The sequence below is a fragment of the Pangasianodon hypophthalmus genome, chromosome 19 (assembly GCF_027358585.1).
Source record: "Pangasianodon hypophthalmus isolate fPanHyp1 chromosome 19, fPanHyp1.pri, whole genome shotgun sequence".
NCBI classification, from domain to species: domain Eukaryota; kingdom Metazoa; phylum Chordata; class Actinopteri; order Siluriformes; family Pangasiidae; genus Pangasianodon; species Pangasianodon hypophthalmus.
In genome coordinates this window covers 7,457,474-7,473,487 of record NC_069728.1, presented here as the reverse complement: position 1 = coordinate 7,473,487, position 16,014 = coordinate 7,457,474, and the positions used below count along the sequence as shown (strand labels likewise).

The 16,014-nt window shown below is 38.0% G+C and overlaps 1 protein-coding gene across 1 annotated transcript; it reads right to left on the bottom strand.

Moving 5' to 3' along the window:
• Positions 1–784: 784 nt before the first annotated feature.
• Positions 785–13,506, bottom strand: rp1l1b (rp1 like 1b). The gene is made up of 3 exons (XM_053242035.1): positions 13,465–13,506; positions 11,362–11,539; positions 785–10,536 (listed from the first exon to the last, which is right to left on the bottom strand). The coding sequence occupies exons 1-3, from the start codon at positions 13,504–13,506 to the stop codon at positions 785–787; spliced, it is 9,972 nt and encodes a 3,323-aa protein (XP_053098010.1).
• Between the last annotated feature and the right edge of the window lie 2,508 nt (positions 13,507–16,014).

Here is a 16,014-nt window from a genome sequence, read left to right as displayed (position 1 = left end):
ACATAAATAATAATATTTTCACTTCTTATCAAACATGATACATCTAAACCAGATATTTGCATAAGTATACACTGCATTTAATTTCACGAGTTAATATATATGGAAATAATTCTTAAATTTCTCTGCTAACTTTTTAGATGTTCATCCTCTTACATTCACACATATGACACAAAATACAGAGTGGAGTACATAGTTAATTATTTCCCCACAGAGATTGTTATTGTTAGATGTGTAATGTATATAATGCACTTCCTATTGCAAAATATTAAAGAAGTCAATGTAAAGAAGTTGTATATATAAAGAAGTTAATTATCTTATTGTAATCACAAACGGAAAATGTTCCCTTGTTTATTTTTCTGTATTTCGGTTCCCTTTTAACATTACATAAAACATGCTGTGCAAATATCACAGAATAAAGTGCATAATATACTGAATAACTTTTTTTTTTTTTTTTAGAACTTTCAATACCTATGGACACCGTTACCTTTTGTGTGTATTGGTTCTCTTTATCAGAGCTTGCAGTGTGATACATCCAGCAGTTTTTCACCATAAGATCACCTACATTTTTCTGACTTCTTGTCTAATCAGAAAGAACCTATTCCACTGAAACTGAAGAGAAAAGATGGATGACTTATTTATCAATCTGATCAAATTATCTGTCTGGTTCCATCTTTCTAGTTCTCCTGATCTACAGTACAGTCCTCTTTTTTCCATACCCATTCGTAAAATATTTCTACTTCCCTTCCTCTTTAGTGTTATCCACTGAACTTCCAGTGACAGAATCTTAATCTTCTTCCTCATTTTCAACACGGCAATCCTTCTTGTGTACTTCGGTTTCTGAATCTTCACCATCAGCATCTGCTTCATCTTCAGAACCTGTGTACACTTTCACAGTAGAGTCGAATGATGCTATTGTTCGTTCATCAGCTTGGTCCTCTTTATGCAGTGACCATTTTGTAGGCTGTGTAGCAGCAACTTTTATCCCTTGAGCTCTTCCATCTATTTCAACAACAGGTTCAGTCTCATCCTCAGCTTCATCTCCTCCTTCATCTGACTCTCCAGTGTTTATAAAATGAGTATTTACATTATATCTGTTACTTTCAGATGTCCCTGTGTCCTTATTTATACTCATCATCTCTGAGTTTTGTTTTGTTTTAATATTGTGTGTATTGATGAGTGCTTCAGCAGTGTTACTTCCATGTGTTTCTCCATTCACTTCTCCAGCTGTTTCTCCATTCTCCAAACTTTCACTGTCATCCGTTTGGCCATACTCTTCTAATGTTTCTTTAGCAATTTCTTCATTCTGTGCTATTTCATCTTCAGAAAGCTCTTCATCTTCTGCTTTTCTTTCATCAGCTGTATCGCCATCTTCTGTTGTTCCATTATCAGCTGTTTCTCCATCTTCAACTGTTTTAACCTCAACTGTCTCTTCATTCTCTTCATTTTCAGTTCCAGTGGTCGCGTCATCATCAGTTACTTCATCATCACCTATCGGTCCATCTGCTCTTCCATTATCTTCTTGTTCTCCATCCTCTGCTGTTTCAGGTTCAGTTGTCTCGCCAACCTCTTCCATGTCAGACTCTGCAGGTTTTTCATCTTCTGCTGTTCCATCATCAGCTGTGTTGTCATTTGGTGTCTCTCCATCTTCTGCTGTTCCATCATCAGTTATCTCTCCATTGTCTGCTTCATCATCAGCTGTTTCACCCTCTTTTTCACTTTGACTTGTATCCATCTCTGTATCTTCTTCATCATGTGCTCTTCCATCAGCTGTTTCTCCATCATCTGTTTGTTCATCTTCAGTTTTCTGTACATTCTCTATATTCATTTTGTCTCCAACAAACTGCTTTAAAGCTTTAGTTTTATGTTCTTCTCCATCTTCAACTATGTCACTATCAACTTTCTCTTCTGATACTTCAGTTTTAGCCCTCTCTGGCTCTTCCACTCTTTCATCATCATCATTATTTCCACTTTCTTCTGCTGTTCCATCATCAGCTCTCTCTCCATTATCTGCTTCATCATTAGCTGTTTCACCCTCTTCTTCACTTTGACTTGTATCCATCTCTGTATCTTCTTCATCATGTGCTCTTCCATCAGCTGTTTCTCCATCATCTGTTTGTTCATCTTCAGTTTTCCGTACATTCTCTACATTCATTTTGTCTCCAACAAACTGATTTAAATCCTTAGTTTTATGTGCTTCTCCATCTTCAACTATTTCTGATACTTCAGTTTTAGCCCTCTCTGGCTCTTCTGCTCTTTCATCATCATCATCATCATCATTATTTCCACCTTCTTCTGCTGATGCATCTGACTCTTCATCATCTACCACTACAGCTCCAGCAGCCTCTCCATCTTCTGATGTTCCATCATCATGTGTTTCTTCATATTCTGTAGTCTTGGCTTTAGTTGTGATTCCACTATCTGCTGCTTCATTACAAGGCATTTCTTCAATTTCTGATATTTCATCATTATCTGTGTCTTTATCTTCTGCTATTTTAACTTTACCTGTCACTGCTCCTTCATCATCAGCAATTCCATCATTAGATATCTCTCCATCTTCAGTGATTTTAGCTTTAGGTGTTTCTCCATATTCTGCTGTTTCATCATCAGATGTATCTTCTGCTGTTGAAGGCTTACTTGTTTCTGCATCTTCTGCACTTTCATAATCATCGTCTTCTGCTGCTTTAGCTTCACCTATCTCTCCAACGTCTGCCACTTTGACTCCAGTAGTCTCTCCACCGTCAGTTGGTACATTATTATTTGTTTCTCCAATTTCTGCAGTGTTGACTTTAATTATCTCTGTTCTATCTGATGTATCATCATAAAATTTCTCTCTATATTCAGCGGTTTCATTATCAGCTGGTTCTTCATCTGCTGCTGTTTCAGCTTTGGTTGTCTTTCCTTCAGCATCTACTTCATCACTGTCTGTTTCTCCTTCTTTTGCTGATTCATCGTTTATTGGATTAGCTCCTTCTGCAGACTCACGGTCAGTTATAGCTCCATCTTCTGCAAGTTCACTGGTCTTTTCCTCATCAAATAAGTAATCTTCACCACTCTCTTTGCTTATTTTCTTTATAGCTACATCTTCCTCAGCTGACTCGTTAGCATCTCTTTCTTCATTATCTGTGCTTTCACTTTTCTCTGCCTCTACAATGTCATCTTCTTCATCTGTTCCATCTTCAAGATACATTATTCCATCTGATTTATGTTCAACTTCTTTTTCATCCTCTATTATTTCAGACTTTATTTTTGGCTCTTCTGTTGCAGTTGTAGCTATTTCTTTCTCAGCTGCTTCCCCTTTAGTTGATTCTGCTTCTGCTGTTATATCAGGTTTTGCTGGCATATTCTTCCCTGTAGTTTCAGTTTTAGCATCCTCATGCTTCTCTTTTTCATCATCAGGTATTTTGCCTCCTTCTTCAGGTTCAGATTCAGAAATTTCTCTTTCTGCAGCCTCATTGTTTTCACATGTTCTTTCTCCCATTGACTCTTCAGCTGTCTCATCTCCTGTTTCAGCATCTGATGTCTCTACTTCAGTCCCTTTTCCCTCTGTTGATTCTCCTTCAGCTACTTCCTTTTCTCCAACTGTACCAGCCTCAATTGCTATATTTTCTTTTGCAGTTCCAGCTTCTGTTGCATGCTCTTTTCTTACTGTTTCACCTTCCAAAGACCCTTTGTCCTCAGCCAGTTCATCACAAAATTCCTCCTCATCTGCTGTTATTTTAGCTTCAGTTCCCATATCTGCTGGTCCACTCTGAGCATTTTCATCTTCTGCAGTTGGATCGGCATTGACCATCTCCAGAATTTCAGTTCCATTTCTTAATTCCACATGGTCCCTAAGCTCACCACCAGCTATAGGACTTTCTTGCTTAAGAGTCCTAGAGGTATTATTGCCCTCTTTCACTGGCTGATCATTCTTCAGTTGTTCAGATTTATTTGATTGTGTATCATCCTCCTCAAGAGAACTAGAACTTCCCTTTCTTATTCCCTGAGGTTTGCTTCCCACAACAGCCTGTGAATATTCTTTTCCAAACGCTTTATCATTTGATGTATCAGCTTCACTTTCAGCCAGATTTCCAACCTCTATGTGTTGTTCTTCATTTTCAGTTTCCTTCACATTTTCTTTGCTATTTGAGGGAGCTTTTCTTTTTAAATGGAGAATTTTTCTCAAATCAAAGTCAATCCCCATTGGAGCAGAAGTCGAGACCTCCATTGCTAACCCAGGCCTTGATGACGTTTTCTTTTTCATGCAAGTGTCACATGGGCAGTATTCATCATCCTTTCGTTGATCGTTAAAATCAGGCATGAGTATTGTTGTGTTGTCATCATCAGTTTTTTCTGCTCGATCTATGGACTGGTTGAGATTTATTTTCAGACGCCTGTGCCTTTGCTCAGTTAAAATCCTTGATTCACGTGACAAGCTTTCTTTTGGTGGCCTAGGTCTTCCTGCATGACCCTGGATTTTTCTGAGTTCATTGTTTATGCTGGCTTGTATTCTTTTATGGACTTCATCTCTTAATTCACATATCATGACATCAAGCTGCTCATTGTCATTTAAGTTCCAGCGTACCTTAAATTCACCCATTGCAGTGACATAATGTGTCATAAACTGCTTTTCTATTTTATTTAACAGATTCAGAACCCAGACAGGATCAGGATCTTGAGAAACCTTTTTTGTCACCTGAGCCATTTGCTCTGATGATGAGGATTCTGAACTTGTGTCTTCCTCATGTTCAGTTAGCTTTTCATTAGCATTACTGTCATTTCCAGAGCTCTTGTGAGATGCTGTGTCAGGTGGTTCTCTTGGACTATAATTTTTTCTTGTTGTAAAATCTGAGACAGCTGAAAGAATGTTGCTGTCTTGCATATTTTCTTCTGCCTCATTCTCTGGTGTCCACCGGACTCGACTTGCAATATCAGGGGTAGCTGAATCAGATTTTGTTTCTATGCTTTTAGAAGCCTTCTCTGTTTTATCAATCTCGTGTGCCTTCGTCAGTATCCCAATGTCTTCACCCTCTGTTTGGGATTTTTGAGCCACAGTCCTCTCATTAACACTGCTCTTTCCAGAGTCTTGGGAGCTACTGTTAATATCTACCCCTGAGGATGACTTGACATTGAATTCTTCATCCTTAGACTGTTGATTGTTAAATTTGCTTTTCTGTGTGATGGTCACTCTGTCAGAAGGGTCACAAAGCCAAAGGGACTGAAGCATGTTCATGAGATCTTTGTACTTTTCAGCTTTGCCATTTATATCATTGGGATCAAAATCTAACAACTGAAGGTTTACCAGGCTCTCTAAAAATCCTCTTGCTGATGTGCTAAGTTTTCTTCCATAAACAGTAGATATCTCTGGTAAACTGTTACATCTGCCAAGTTTGGGACTAAGTAAAATTCTCATAAGCTGGACAGAAGAAGGGATATCAGGAAAAGTGCAGGGTTGAATGTTTTCTACAACTGCAAGGTCTTTGGCAGTTTCCTTCATATCAAATACTTTGCTCTCATTATTCTCAATTTCTTCAACTTCCAGTTGCTCATTTTGTGGCCTGAGCACATCTGCATCAGCATCTCCCTCACTTCCATTCCCTCTTTCATACTGCGTCACTTTTCCTGACATCTTAGATAGTTCTTCTTCCTCGCAGTTCTCGTGGAATTCATCGCCAACATCATATAAAGCACTATCCAGTGGAATTTTCTTCAACCATTCATTCACTACTTCGGTAGGAGAAGAGCTTGGTAGGATAGATGGGACTAACTCAGAGGGGTTATTATCTATGTTCTGTGCCAAAGAGCTGCTGCTGTGTCTGCAACTAGAGTTACTGTTTTTTTCACTTTTGTTATCATTGAGGTTCCTACTACAATCTGTAGCAACCAGGGAACCATTGCAGGTTCTACCACATACATTTAAATCTCTGGGTGTATTCAATTTGTTGGAATTTTCATTTGAGGGAGATGATCGATGATTAGAGACACCAAGGGAAATAACTGGCTCTTTGTCTTTCTGCCTCAAAAGGCTGCTGGCTGTTGAAACTGAAGTAATAAGCATGTCTGCTGAATGTGGCCTTGAAATCTCTTTCTCTTTTTTAGAGTATCTGTCACAAAGATTGCTTTTTGACCGTTCACCTACACTGTTACATTTAGTAACATTAACATAACTTTTTTGTTCATTTATTTCCAAATGCGACAGTGTATTGGACATATTATTTTTTGGTCTGTCAGTCACTGTTGGAGAATTTCTGTCTTTAGTTTTAGATGATCCAAAATCTGAATGAGCAGACCTGTTGCTCAAACTGTGACTGGAAGATTTCTTTGAGTTCTTTTTTGCAGATTTATTGTTTGCCACCTCATTGTCTGGTATTGGCTGGGAAGAATTCTTGTGAGTACATTCAGATTTCTTGGATTCATCTGAGACAATTGTCCCTGCTGTCAGTGAACTTTTAGCTCTGTCATCTGGTGTTTGCATGCACTGCTGATTTTCTTCTTCAGTCATTTTTGGTGCATCTTTGCAACACACATCAGTTTTTGAGTTTAATTGTGGAGTAGAATTTACTGAGGCCAAAGACACACTGTTATCCTCTTCAGCATTATCAACATCATATTCCTCTACAATCCCAATGGATACTGAAGGGCTTGCTGGAGTTAAAACTCTTTCAGAAGTGTGGTGAACTGAACTGGTATTAGATTTTTTAGACAACGCACTGGAAGCCCTCTCCTCATTGTCAGCATTATTTGGGATTTCTGTCATAGGTATCTTTAAACCAGACAGGGCACTATCAGATCTTTCATTCAAACTTACAATGTCAGTCTGTCCACCAGCCAAAGCTGAAATACTAGATTTCACGGATATAGATGATACACTGGATTTGGAAGACATGTCACTTGGTGACCTTTCCTCTATCTTTATATCACAAGTTTCCTTAGATTTGACAGCATCATCATTTAGAGAATTATTTGATATTATACGAAAGTTTGATTTTTCATCTTTGATAGAAGTACTAGATTTAGGAGAAATGGTGTGAAGACATATTTTCTCCATTGGAATGTTTGATTGTGTATCTGACCCCTTTGATCTGACTGAGGTATTAGATTTAGCAGAGACGGCACTAGGAGATCTTTCTACCAATCCTTCCTTGTTTGCTTTTTTGGGTTCTTTAAAACAGTCTAAAACAGTGTTTTTCTTTGATGTTTTAGATGTATTTGAGTTTCCAGACATGGAACTTAGAGTTCTCTCTGTACTGTGATTTTCCACTTCTGCAGGAGATACAACTTCTAAAGATTCAGGCTTTTTAGATCTTGCAGACATATTTGAGTTGGGGGAAACTAAAATGGAAGCTCTTTCATGCTTTTCTTCACCTTCGTCCTTGGATTGGTCCATCTTTGAGTTTTTAGATTTTCTAGAAACATTAGATTTTGCTGACATAGAGGTTAGTGCTCTCTCCTGGGTTTGGTCTTTGGACTTGTTGGATAGAGAGGACATTTGAGATTTATGGGACATAGCACTTGCAGCCCTGTCATCTTTTGTTTCTTGATACGCACTTTCAGTTTCCTTAAGTAAATCTTCTGTTGATCCTGTATTATCTATCCCATCAGGCGCAAGGTTAGAGCTATCTGAAAGAATGGATTTACAAGACATGGCACTTGGTGCTCCTTCTCTGTTGTCTTCATTGCCATTGTCTTGTCTAGGAGCCTCTGATGCTTTTGACTGCCTAGATCTTTGAGATCTTACTGACAATGCATTTTGTGATCTTCTACCAGTTTGTTTTGTTTCTTCTTCCTCGTTTTCACATGGGGCATCAGAAACTACTGACTTCTTAGATTTAACTGATGTACTGGACATAATGCTTGCTGGTCTCTCTTCTAGATGGTCACATTCCCGTGCTGCTTCTGAAATCTTGCATTTTTCTGATTTTTTGGAAACACTAGATATTGAAGACATTGTACTTAGAGGTCTTTCCTCTTTTTCCCCCACACATGTTTCCAATATTTCTGACTTGTTTGATTTTGTAGGGGTATTTGATTTTGTGGACATTGTGCTGGGAGCCTGCTCTTCTGACTGGTCTTCAAAATCGCCAGACTTGTCCACTGTAGCCTTGGAACTTTTAGATTTCTTAGATAGTTCTGAATCACTGGGTTTAGAAGGCATAACACTTGTTATGTATCTGTCCTGCAGTTGCTCTGTCTTTTCAGCTGTATTATCATCTTTTTCATCTCTCAGTTTGGATTTTGTTGATCTTACAGAAGCAGCAGATTTAGAAGACATAACACTTGAGGGTCTTTTTAACCTTTCTTCCTCTATACCATCTGCTTCTTTAGTGGCCACTGTTGAAATATTTGGTGTATTTGACCTTGAAGAGGTATTGGACTTATTGGATTTTGCACTTGGAGCACAGTCCTCTATTGCCTCTTCTACTACATCACTATCATAGGGGCTGATATCCAAAATATTTGATGTTTTAGATCTTACAGAAACATCAGATTTAGCAGACATGGCACTTGGTACTCGTTCCATTAACAGTCTTTTATCCATGTCTAATGGAGTACCTTCTGATATTTTTGATGCCATTGATTGGATGGATATGTTAGTCTTGGTTGACACAGCACTTGTTAGACTTTCAGCTGACTGTACTTTCACAAGTTTTACATGAGTAGCTTCTGAGATACTAGATTTGACAGACATGATGCTAGGAGATCTGTCTTCTATTTGGTCTTCCATTTCTCTCAACTCAGATTTCCCCACATCTGTCTGGTCTTCACTCCCATTAGCTAGTAGTTCTGAAACCGTTGACTGCATTGAGATTGTAGATGCATTGGAATGTACAGACAATACACTTTTAGCTCGTTCCCCTTTTTGTAGTTCAGCTTTCTTTCTTTCTTTACAAGACACCTCTGACAATCTGGACTGACTTGATCTCGCTGACACATCTGATTTAGGTGACATGGCACTTGCTACATTCTCTTCATTAATGACATCAGCTGGTTCTTCAGTTTTGTTTTTTCCTACTGGAGACTCAGATGTATCTGAGTCAGCAGACATGGCATGTGATGTTGCTTCAATATTCTCTTCTTCTGATGCATATGCTACAATTGGATCTTTCACATTCACAAATTCTTGTTCAGCTACAACAAGAGTTTTGGATATAGTTAACTCTGCCTGTGGAATTGGTGATGTTGACATGGCACTTGATCTTCCCTTTTCATTTGTTTGAAAAGTTTCTACTGTATCGTCTGAAATATCATCACATGGTTTTGATAAATCAGATACTGATTTTAGAGCCCTCGTGTCAGTTTCTGTATCAAGGACATCATTTTTATTTAAGACATCTTCTGGTTGATTGATTGCCTCCGATTTCTCATCCAATGTGCTATTTTCTGTAGTCTCATCTGTTGATTCTTTATGCTGACACCTATGTGGTGTAGATGAAGGTGTGTTGTTTTTATCTTGGTCCACATTTTCCTGTGTTTCTGTGATTACAACCTTTCTGGAGGTTTTCTCTGAACAGCATGAAGCTGTGTTTGATGTCCTAGTTGATAATGACTGCTTTGGAGATTCTGGTGGCTTACAGGGCGTGAACGAATATGGGCTCACTACAGCATTTCTGGTTTGTTCCTCATTCTCTTTATTACTTTGGGATGCTCTGGAATTACTTGGAGAGAGATCAGTTTCCTCCCTATCTTCATCATCTTTAAGGGATGCCAGGATATCTGAGGAATTGGTTTCAACAGATAAAGGCCTTTCATCTTCTATTGAAACCTGGGTATTCTGGACACGCTGATCTTGCTTTAAATTTTTAGAGGAAACAGGTCTTTTCTCCTCTTCAGTGTATGCATGACTGCTTTCATTTTTTCCATACTTCTCATCAGTATAGCCTGCTTTCTTTGCCTTTGCGGAAACTGAACACACCTCACTACGACTGCAACAACGACTAATGGTACAGTATTGAACTGTGCTGTCACCCTTGTCCCCCTCCCCAACAGACTGCTGAATGCAGGTTGCCTTTTCTACTACCTGCTCAGTGTATTCCTCACATGATGTGGTATGCACACTGTCGACAGATTCCTTTTTGGATTTTATTCTATGTGATAGTGCACTTGAGCTAGTGGATTCATAGTGTCTCAGAGTTTCATGCTCACTAAGCAGGGCTGGATTTTTCCAAATGTTATACTCCTGACAGTGAGTGCAGCAGTGTTTACAGTGTGGCTCCTCCAAATGCTTCTGGTAACGTTTGGTAATATAAACGTCATCAGCTTCACTAGCAGACAGGGACTCTGCCTCTGAGCAACTTTCACCATGGCCACATTGGGGAGAGATCACATTGTCTTGTCCTGGGAAAGATACATTAAAAGTGCATGAGGACTTCTTTATCTCAGTAGAGCAGTGCAATGTCTCTTCATTTAGCAGTCGAAACCGCACTTTCATCTCCATTGACAAGCTGCCATCTTTATTGACAAGCACCCGCTTCTCGATGTCATCATCCAGAATATTCTCTCTGGCTTTAGGAAAAGGACCTGATGGAACTCTTTTCTTGGATTTCAGTCCAAAGTTGACTACAAATGAAAGACAAATATGACAGTAAATATAGGTGTGAAGGTTTATGGTATTTGAAATTATTTCATGTTCCATAAACATAATGTTGGCTGCAAACACCATTGTGGATTAAACGAATCAGATATCCACTCTTCATAGAGAATAATACAATATAACTATTAAGTACAGCTTTAAATAAAGCAGGTTCAAATATTCTGTTCTGCATGAAAGACTATCTTCTACAAAGTGTCTCCAACCTTTACTGGAAGGTTATTCTCTCCACGGAAGAAATCATCGAATTTTAACATGGGTTTACCAATAATTTTGCACTTGTTAAGAAAGTGTCTTATGTCTGCAAAACATTGTCTTAAAATGATTAATCTCTGAAAACTGATAAACTGATCATTCTGCAGTTGACTGTAACTCTAACAAGCTCTTAGTCAAGTAGTCAGCTTGCCAACATTGTCAAAATACAGCATACTGTGGACTACTTGCGTCATTGAACTGTACTTTTATGTATTTTCCAAAAGGAAACATAAAATTCTTTAACAAAACAACAGTTGATATTTTTGGTGAACAGTAAATAACTGTGTTATTCATTAACATTTGGCTTATGTCTTATACAATAATAGACATATAATATATCAAATGTGAGAATGATTCAGACGGCAAAGCGTTTCCGTGTCCATATCCATACAAGTTACCTTTTAACTTTTACCTTTTAATCTAGTCACCAAAGACCAGCTTTTCAACTAAGCAACACAGGTGGTCTAATTATATCATAAATATCCAATTTCTGAATTCTAACCAGAAAATGGTTTAATTCAAAATATTAATTAACATACCATTTTTCTTATACCCTTGATCCTCATTGCAGGTACTGGACTGTGACTTCAAGATCAGTTTGGGAAGTTTATCTTCAGAATTTTTCTGGAAACTGTCCAACAAATGTGGGTGGAATGGTTCACGGCCCACACAAACCAAGACACTGGGGCCCTGTAAGACACTCTGAATGCTGTCGACCTGAAACAGGGTACAGCATTTTAGGTGTGAAAAAAGGGTAGATTAGCAACCAGGAAAAAGGATACATTCAGAATAACTTTATATAGAAAGGGAAAAAACATTAAACTAACCCAGGACCTGGTGAGGAACTACAGCATAGTGGATTAAAGCCATTCACACTGAATGCTGCCAGGAAGTGCAAACATCTGTGCTACTAATTTCCCCATACTGTCCCACTAATCATTTAAACAGCAGTTTAATACCAGCAATGATATTTATATATCAGCCTACTTATAAAAATAATTAGCATGACACATAGAAGATGGTAATTCTGTTGAATACAGCAGTTATCTTGTATTTTTATAGAAAAAGTCAGGTATAGTTACTATGTTTTGATTTATTTTTATATTGTTTCAGTGTGACTAACATATTAATACAATAATATAACATTAATTCACATATTCACAAAAGCATACAGTTTACAGTATGTAATTTATAAGGCGATATGCATTATGTTAAAATAATAGAAAGCAATAATATAATGGAATAATAGCTCATTCACATTCATTCATTTTATTCAGGTGAATAGGATGATAAACTGAATTATTATTTAATGTTATTGTTGTTTCTGCTGCTCACATTGTTAATGGTACCTTGTGTATGATACTGCTAATATGTATGATGTACTGATCTATTACTTCACCATGGCTCAAAAGTGTTAATTGTGTAGTATAAGAATATAGCAGAAGTAGTATTTTACTTTTTAATACCAAATATGCTTGCTTTGCAATTCTCTAACACTCACTCCAGATAATTAATCAAAAGTAGTTATTGGAAACCTTGAAAGATACGATTCTGAGCACCTCACACTATATGTTTGCAAGCCATTGACCTCGTTCTGTTGGTTCAAAATAGCTCTGATTTGAGCAAGATTAATAGTTATTCTCAGCATGTTGGAATATCACTATAGGAGAAGATTCTACTAGAATGTGTCCTACTAGAAAAATATATGAGGACGACATTTGAAAAAGATAACGTAAACATGCAAAATATGAGACGGTATTCAAAGAAATGAGAATTAAATATCTTATAAATATCTTTAAAAACTCTGACATATATCTTTTGAATTTTAAATCTGCAACTATTCCTCCTTTCACTAAAGTCTTCGAGACCATTTCACTCTATAAAACATTATAGAACTAGATAGTACCTTTATTCTAGCCATATAAATACATTCTTCAATATAATCTAGGAGCCAGATTAAAATACAAAGCATATAAAAAAAATCAACTGTATAAATAAGAAAATCATAATTATATAACAAATTACATAAGCTACACTGTTGAGCAGCAGTATAGTAACACACTCTATCTCAGGTGATACATTTTGTTGTGTTCCACTTATTTCTGCAATATCCTATCTCTTTTTCTCCAAGGTAAACTTTTAACTACTGTCAACAAAGTCGTGTCTCAAGCCTTTGTAAGATTTACTGCTGCACTGCACTTGTGCCATTCCTACTGGCATTTTTGTATCAATCAGGCCCCTGTGGAGAGGTGTGTGCTGCTTTACAGCATGTTTTCTCTGGGAAGTACATGCCTGTAGCCAGCAATGCCAAGCAAAAGCCAGAGAGGTCTGCTGAGTTCAGTCCTGATTAGCAGGAAAAGCCTGGATCAGCTCCAGACATGTTCTACACTACAGACCCTGTCCTTACTTAAAGCAACAGCACTCTAACTTTGCCCTCAATTATAAGGGGAAAGTCTGTATTAGTTAATGCCTCATAGCTGTGTGTGAATACTTGAATTTGGGGGATGAGTAGTAAAGTGTCTTCAAGATTATAACACTACTACTAGTATAACACTACTAGCACTATTAGTGCCTGTTTGTTCTCTGTTTCTCCTCATACTCCTCTTCTACTAGCCATTCAAAATGAACCTGAGGTTTCCCACCTCAGCCAACACCTCTTCATAGACCTCAGGCCACAATTTCATTTTATCTACCTAAATCCCCCTATGGCTGTAGTTATTCCCTCTAGTACAGGTTATTTATAGCATTTGCCCTTTTGTCCTAGTGTGAGTCATATTACTCCTTTAACATTAACACAACTAATCAACCTGTGTGTTTCCCCTCCAATCCAAATAACTGTAGTGCAATTCTATGATTTATGTCATTTTTGAAAAAGCAAGGAATTACAGACAATGAACAGTATAATTGTAAACTAAACAACAGAACACTTTACAGTTTTCACCACAAGAGGCCTCTGTATTGCAGTGGGTTGTCTATTACTGCAATACTAAGTAGTTTATTTACATAAAACAACTGCATCTAAGACATACCATTTGTGTTGTCTTCACCCGTAAATACATTATGCCTCGATAAAATAAAAGTGAAAGAACGTGCAATTAAGTAAACACATATGACTCAAACACAATGTCTGCTGGAAACTTTTTTTTTTTGCTTCAAGAGGCAATAACACTACATCTTGCCCCTTATCATAATTTTTGCTGTCAAGAAAGAGATTGTTTACCACAATATGAATATATATATCATGTATAACTAAACCCATACACAACTAAAGAACACACACAGAGGGGTCTTACTTTGTGACCATCCAGTGTGTACAGCTTTCTGATGAGACACTGCATGAGATCAGATACATCATCCATAAAGACACCAAGGCTGTGCACAGGCTTGCGGTGCAGCAGAATGGTTTTCTGGATGGACGGGTTACTATTCTTCACAAGCACAATCCTCTTGCAGTGCCTGTGGGTGTGGTATTTGTGGTGGTTCTTGTGATGGTGATGTGTGACACCATCTACCAGATCCCCCTCTGGTCGCATGGGCCTTCTGGGTGTATGCTGGTGGCTTGGGCTTTGGGGTTGGTACCATGAAGCAGACTGATTCCCTGAGATGTCTGAAGTCACTGGCTTGGCCTGCTGGGATTCTGAACACAGGGAGCATCTACGATTCTCCAGTTGCTCCAAGTGTGTTGAGATAAAAGAGCTTCTGTGGGGTAATGCAAAGTTATGGCCAGCGTTTAAAGATGGCTTATCCACAACAGCATCAAAACACTGAAAGCTGTGCTTGTGGGACGTCATCTTGGCCAATGGCTAAAGACAGCAGTGAGTCAGGGGTCCTGAGCTGAAAAGAAAGAGAGTCACATAAGAACAGAGCAGGTTATTTTACTCTGGGAGGCAGGTGTTGTTAGGTTCCTCCTACACATCTGTAGCCAGGCAGTCCACATACACCCACTCTGTTCTCTGAAAAAAATGCAATTACTTTAAGTAATTCATGTTTTAAATTATTGTGTGTTAGATTTCAGTGATACATCCTACTAAACAGAATAATTTGGTCAATTAATAGAGCAGAAAACATACATGTATCTTACAACCAATACACATTTATAACATATTGTTAAGTATCTTCATCAATGTCACTTCATCCTGACCAGGGTGGATCCAGAGCCTATTCCAGGAACACTGGGCATGATATGGGAATATACCCTGGATGTTATGCAGGTCTGTCATACACACATGCACAACTAGGGTTAATTTTGAGTAGCCAATAGCCTATACCATCATGTATGAGAAGTCAGAGGAAAGGTCTCGGGTCGCTTGACTGTAACCCTGTTCCCTGAAAAAGCAGGAACGAGATGCTGCGCCCATAAGCGTTATTGAAACGCAGCATCGAGAGTAGCTTTTCATAGGGAACGTCTCAGGTTACTTGACTGTAACGCTGTTCCCTGAAAAAGCGGGAACGAGATGCTGGGGTTTCAATAACGCTTATGGGCGCAGCATCGAGAGTAGCTTTTGATAGGGAACTCATGTGGACACAGGGAGAACATGCGAAACTCTGCAAAAACAATAACCCGAGCTCAGGATCGCACCAGCTACTCTGAACCTGTGAGGTAACAGTGCTTCATGCTGTGCCAGTGTGCCACCTGGGTAAATATCTGAAAATTTCAAGTACTAAAAAAGTTTACTTAACCCTGTCACAGCATCTTCAAGCGTAATGAGATTAAAGGTTTGTTCAGAGATTCTGTAAACTCAAAACATGTTCCTGTTCTTAAACAGATTAGCATTCTGTGTTTAGGACAAACTAAAAATAATGTTCACTACTTCTTTACTAAAGTAATCCAAAATTTAATTAAAGATAATGAATGATTTAAGAAATGATTGATTTAAGAAATGAATGAAACGTTAAGCATAATAATAAGTTAATATGCATTTTTGTATGCTATACTTTAAAAACAAATTTAAATTGACTAAATTACATGATGCTTGATTCCTGAGCTGCAGCCAAACAAACCACTGAACAAGCATCAGAGATGAGAGACTAAAAGTAACAAGGGATTAAAAAGCAGATATGTAGCTTTGTCTGACTTAAAGAGCTTACCTTCAATTACAATCAAAAAAAAAAAAAAAAAAGGATATATACGTGCAACATGCTGAGGCAGCAGCAAAGGACAAAGGTCAAAGGACATGGACATGTTATGTAAC

Excerpts from the sequence above, each read along its gene's own strand:
- rp1l1b (XM_053242035.1), bottom strand. The coding sequence starts at position 13,506 with ATGAAATTGTGGCCTGAGGTCTATGAAGAGGTGTTGGCTGAG. Across the intron at positions 11,540-13,464 it reads ATGAAGAGGTGTTGGCTGAG|GTCGACAGCATTCAGAGTGT; the intron begins GTGGGAAACCTC and ends ACCCTGTTTCAG. Across the intron at positions 10,537-11,361 it reads TCAAGGGTATAAGAAAAATG|TCAACTTTGGACTGAAATCC; the intron begins GTATGTTAATTA and ends TTTCATTTGTAG.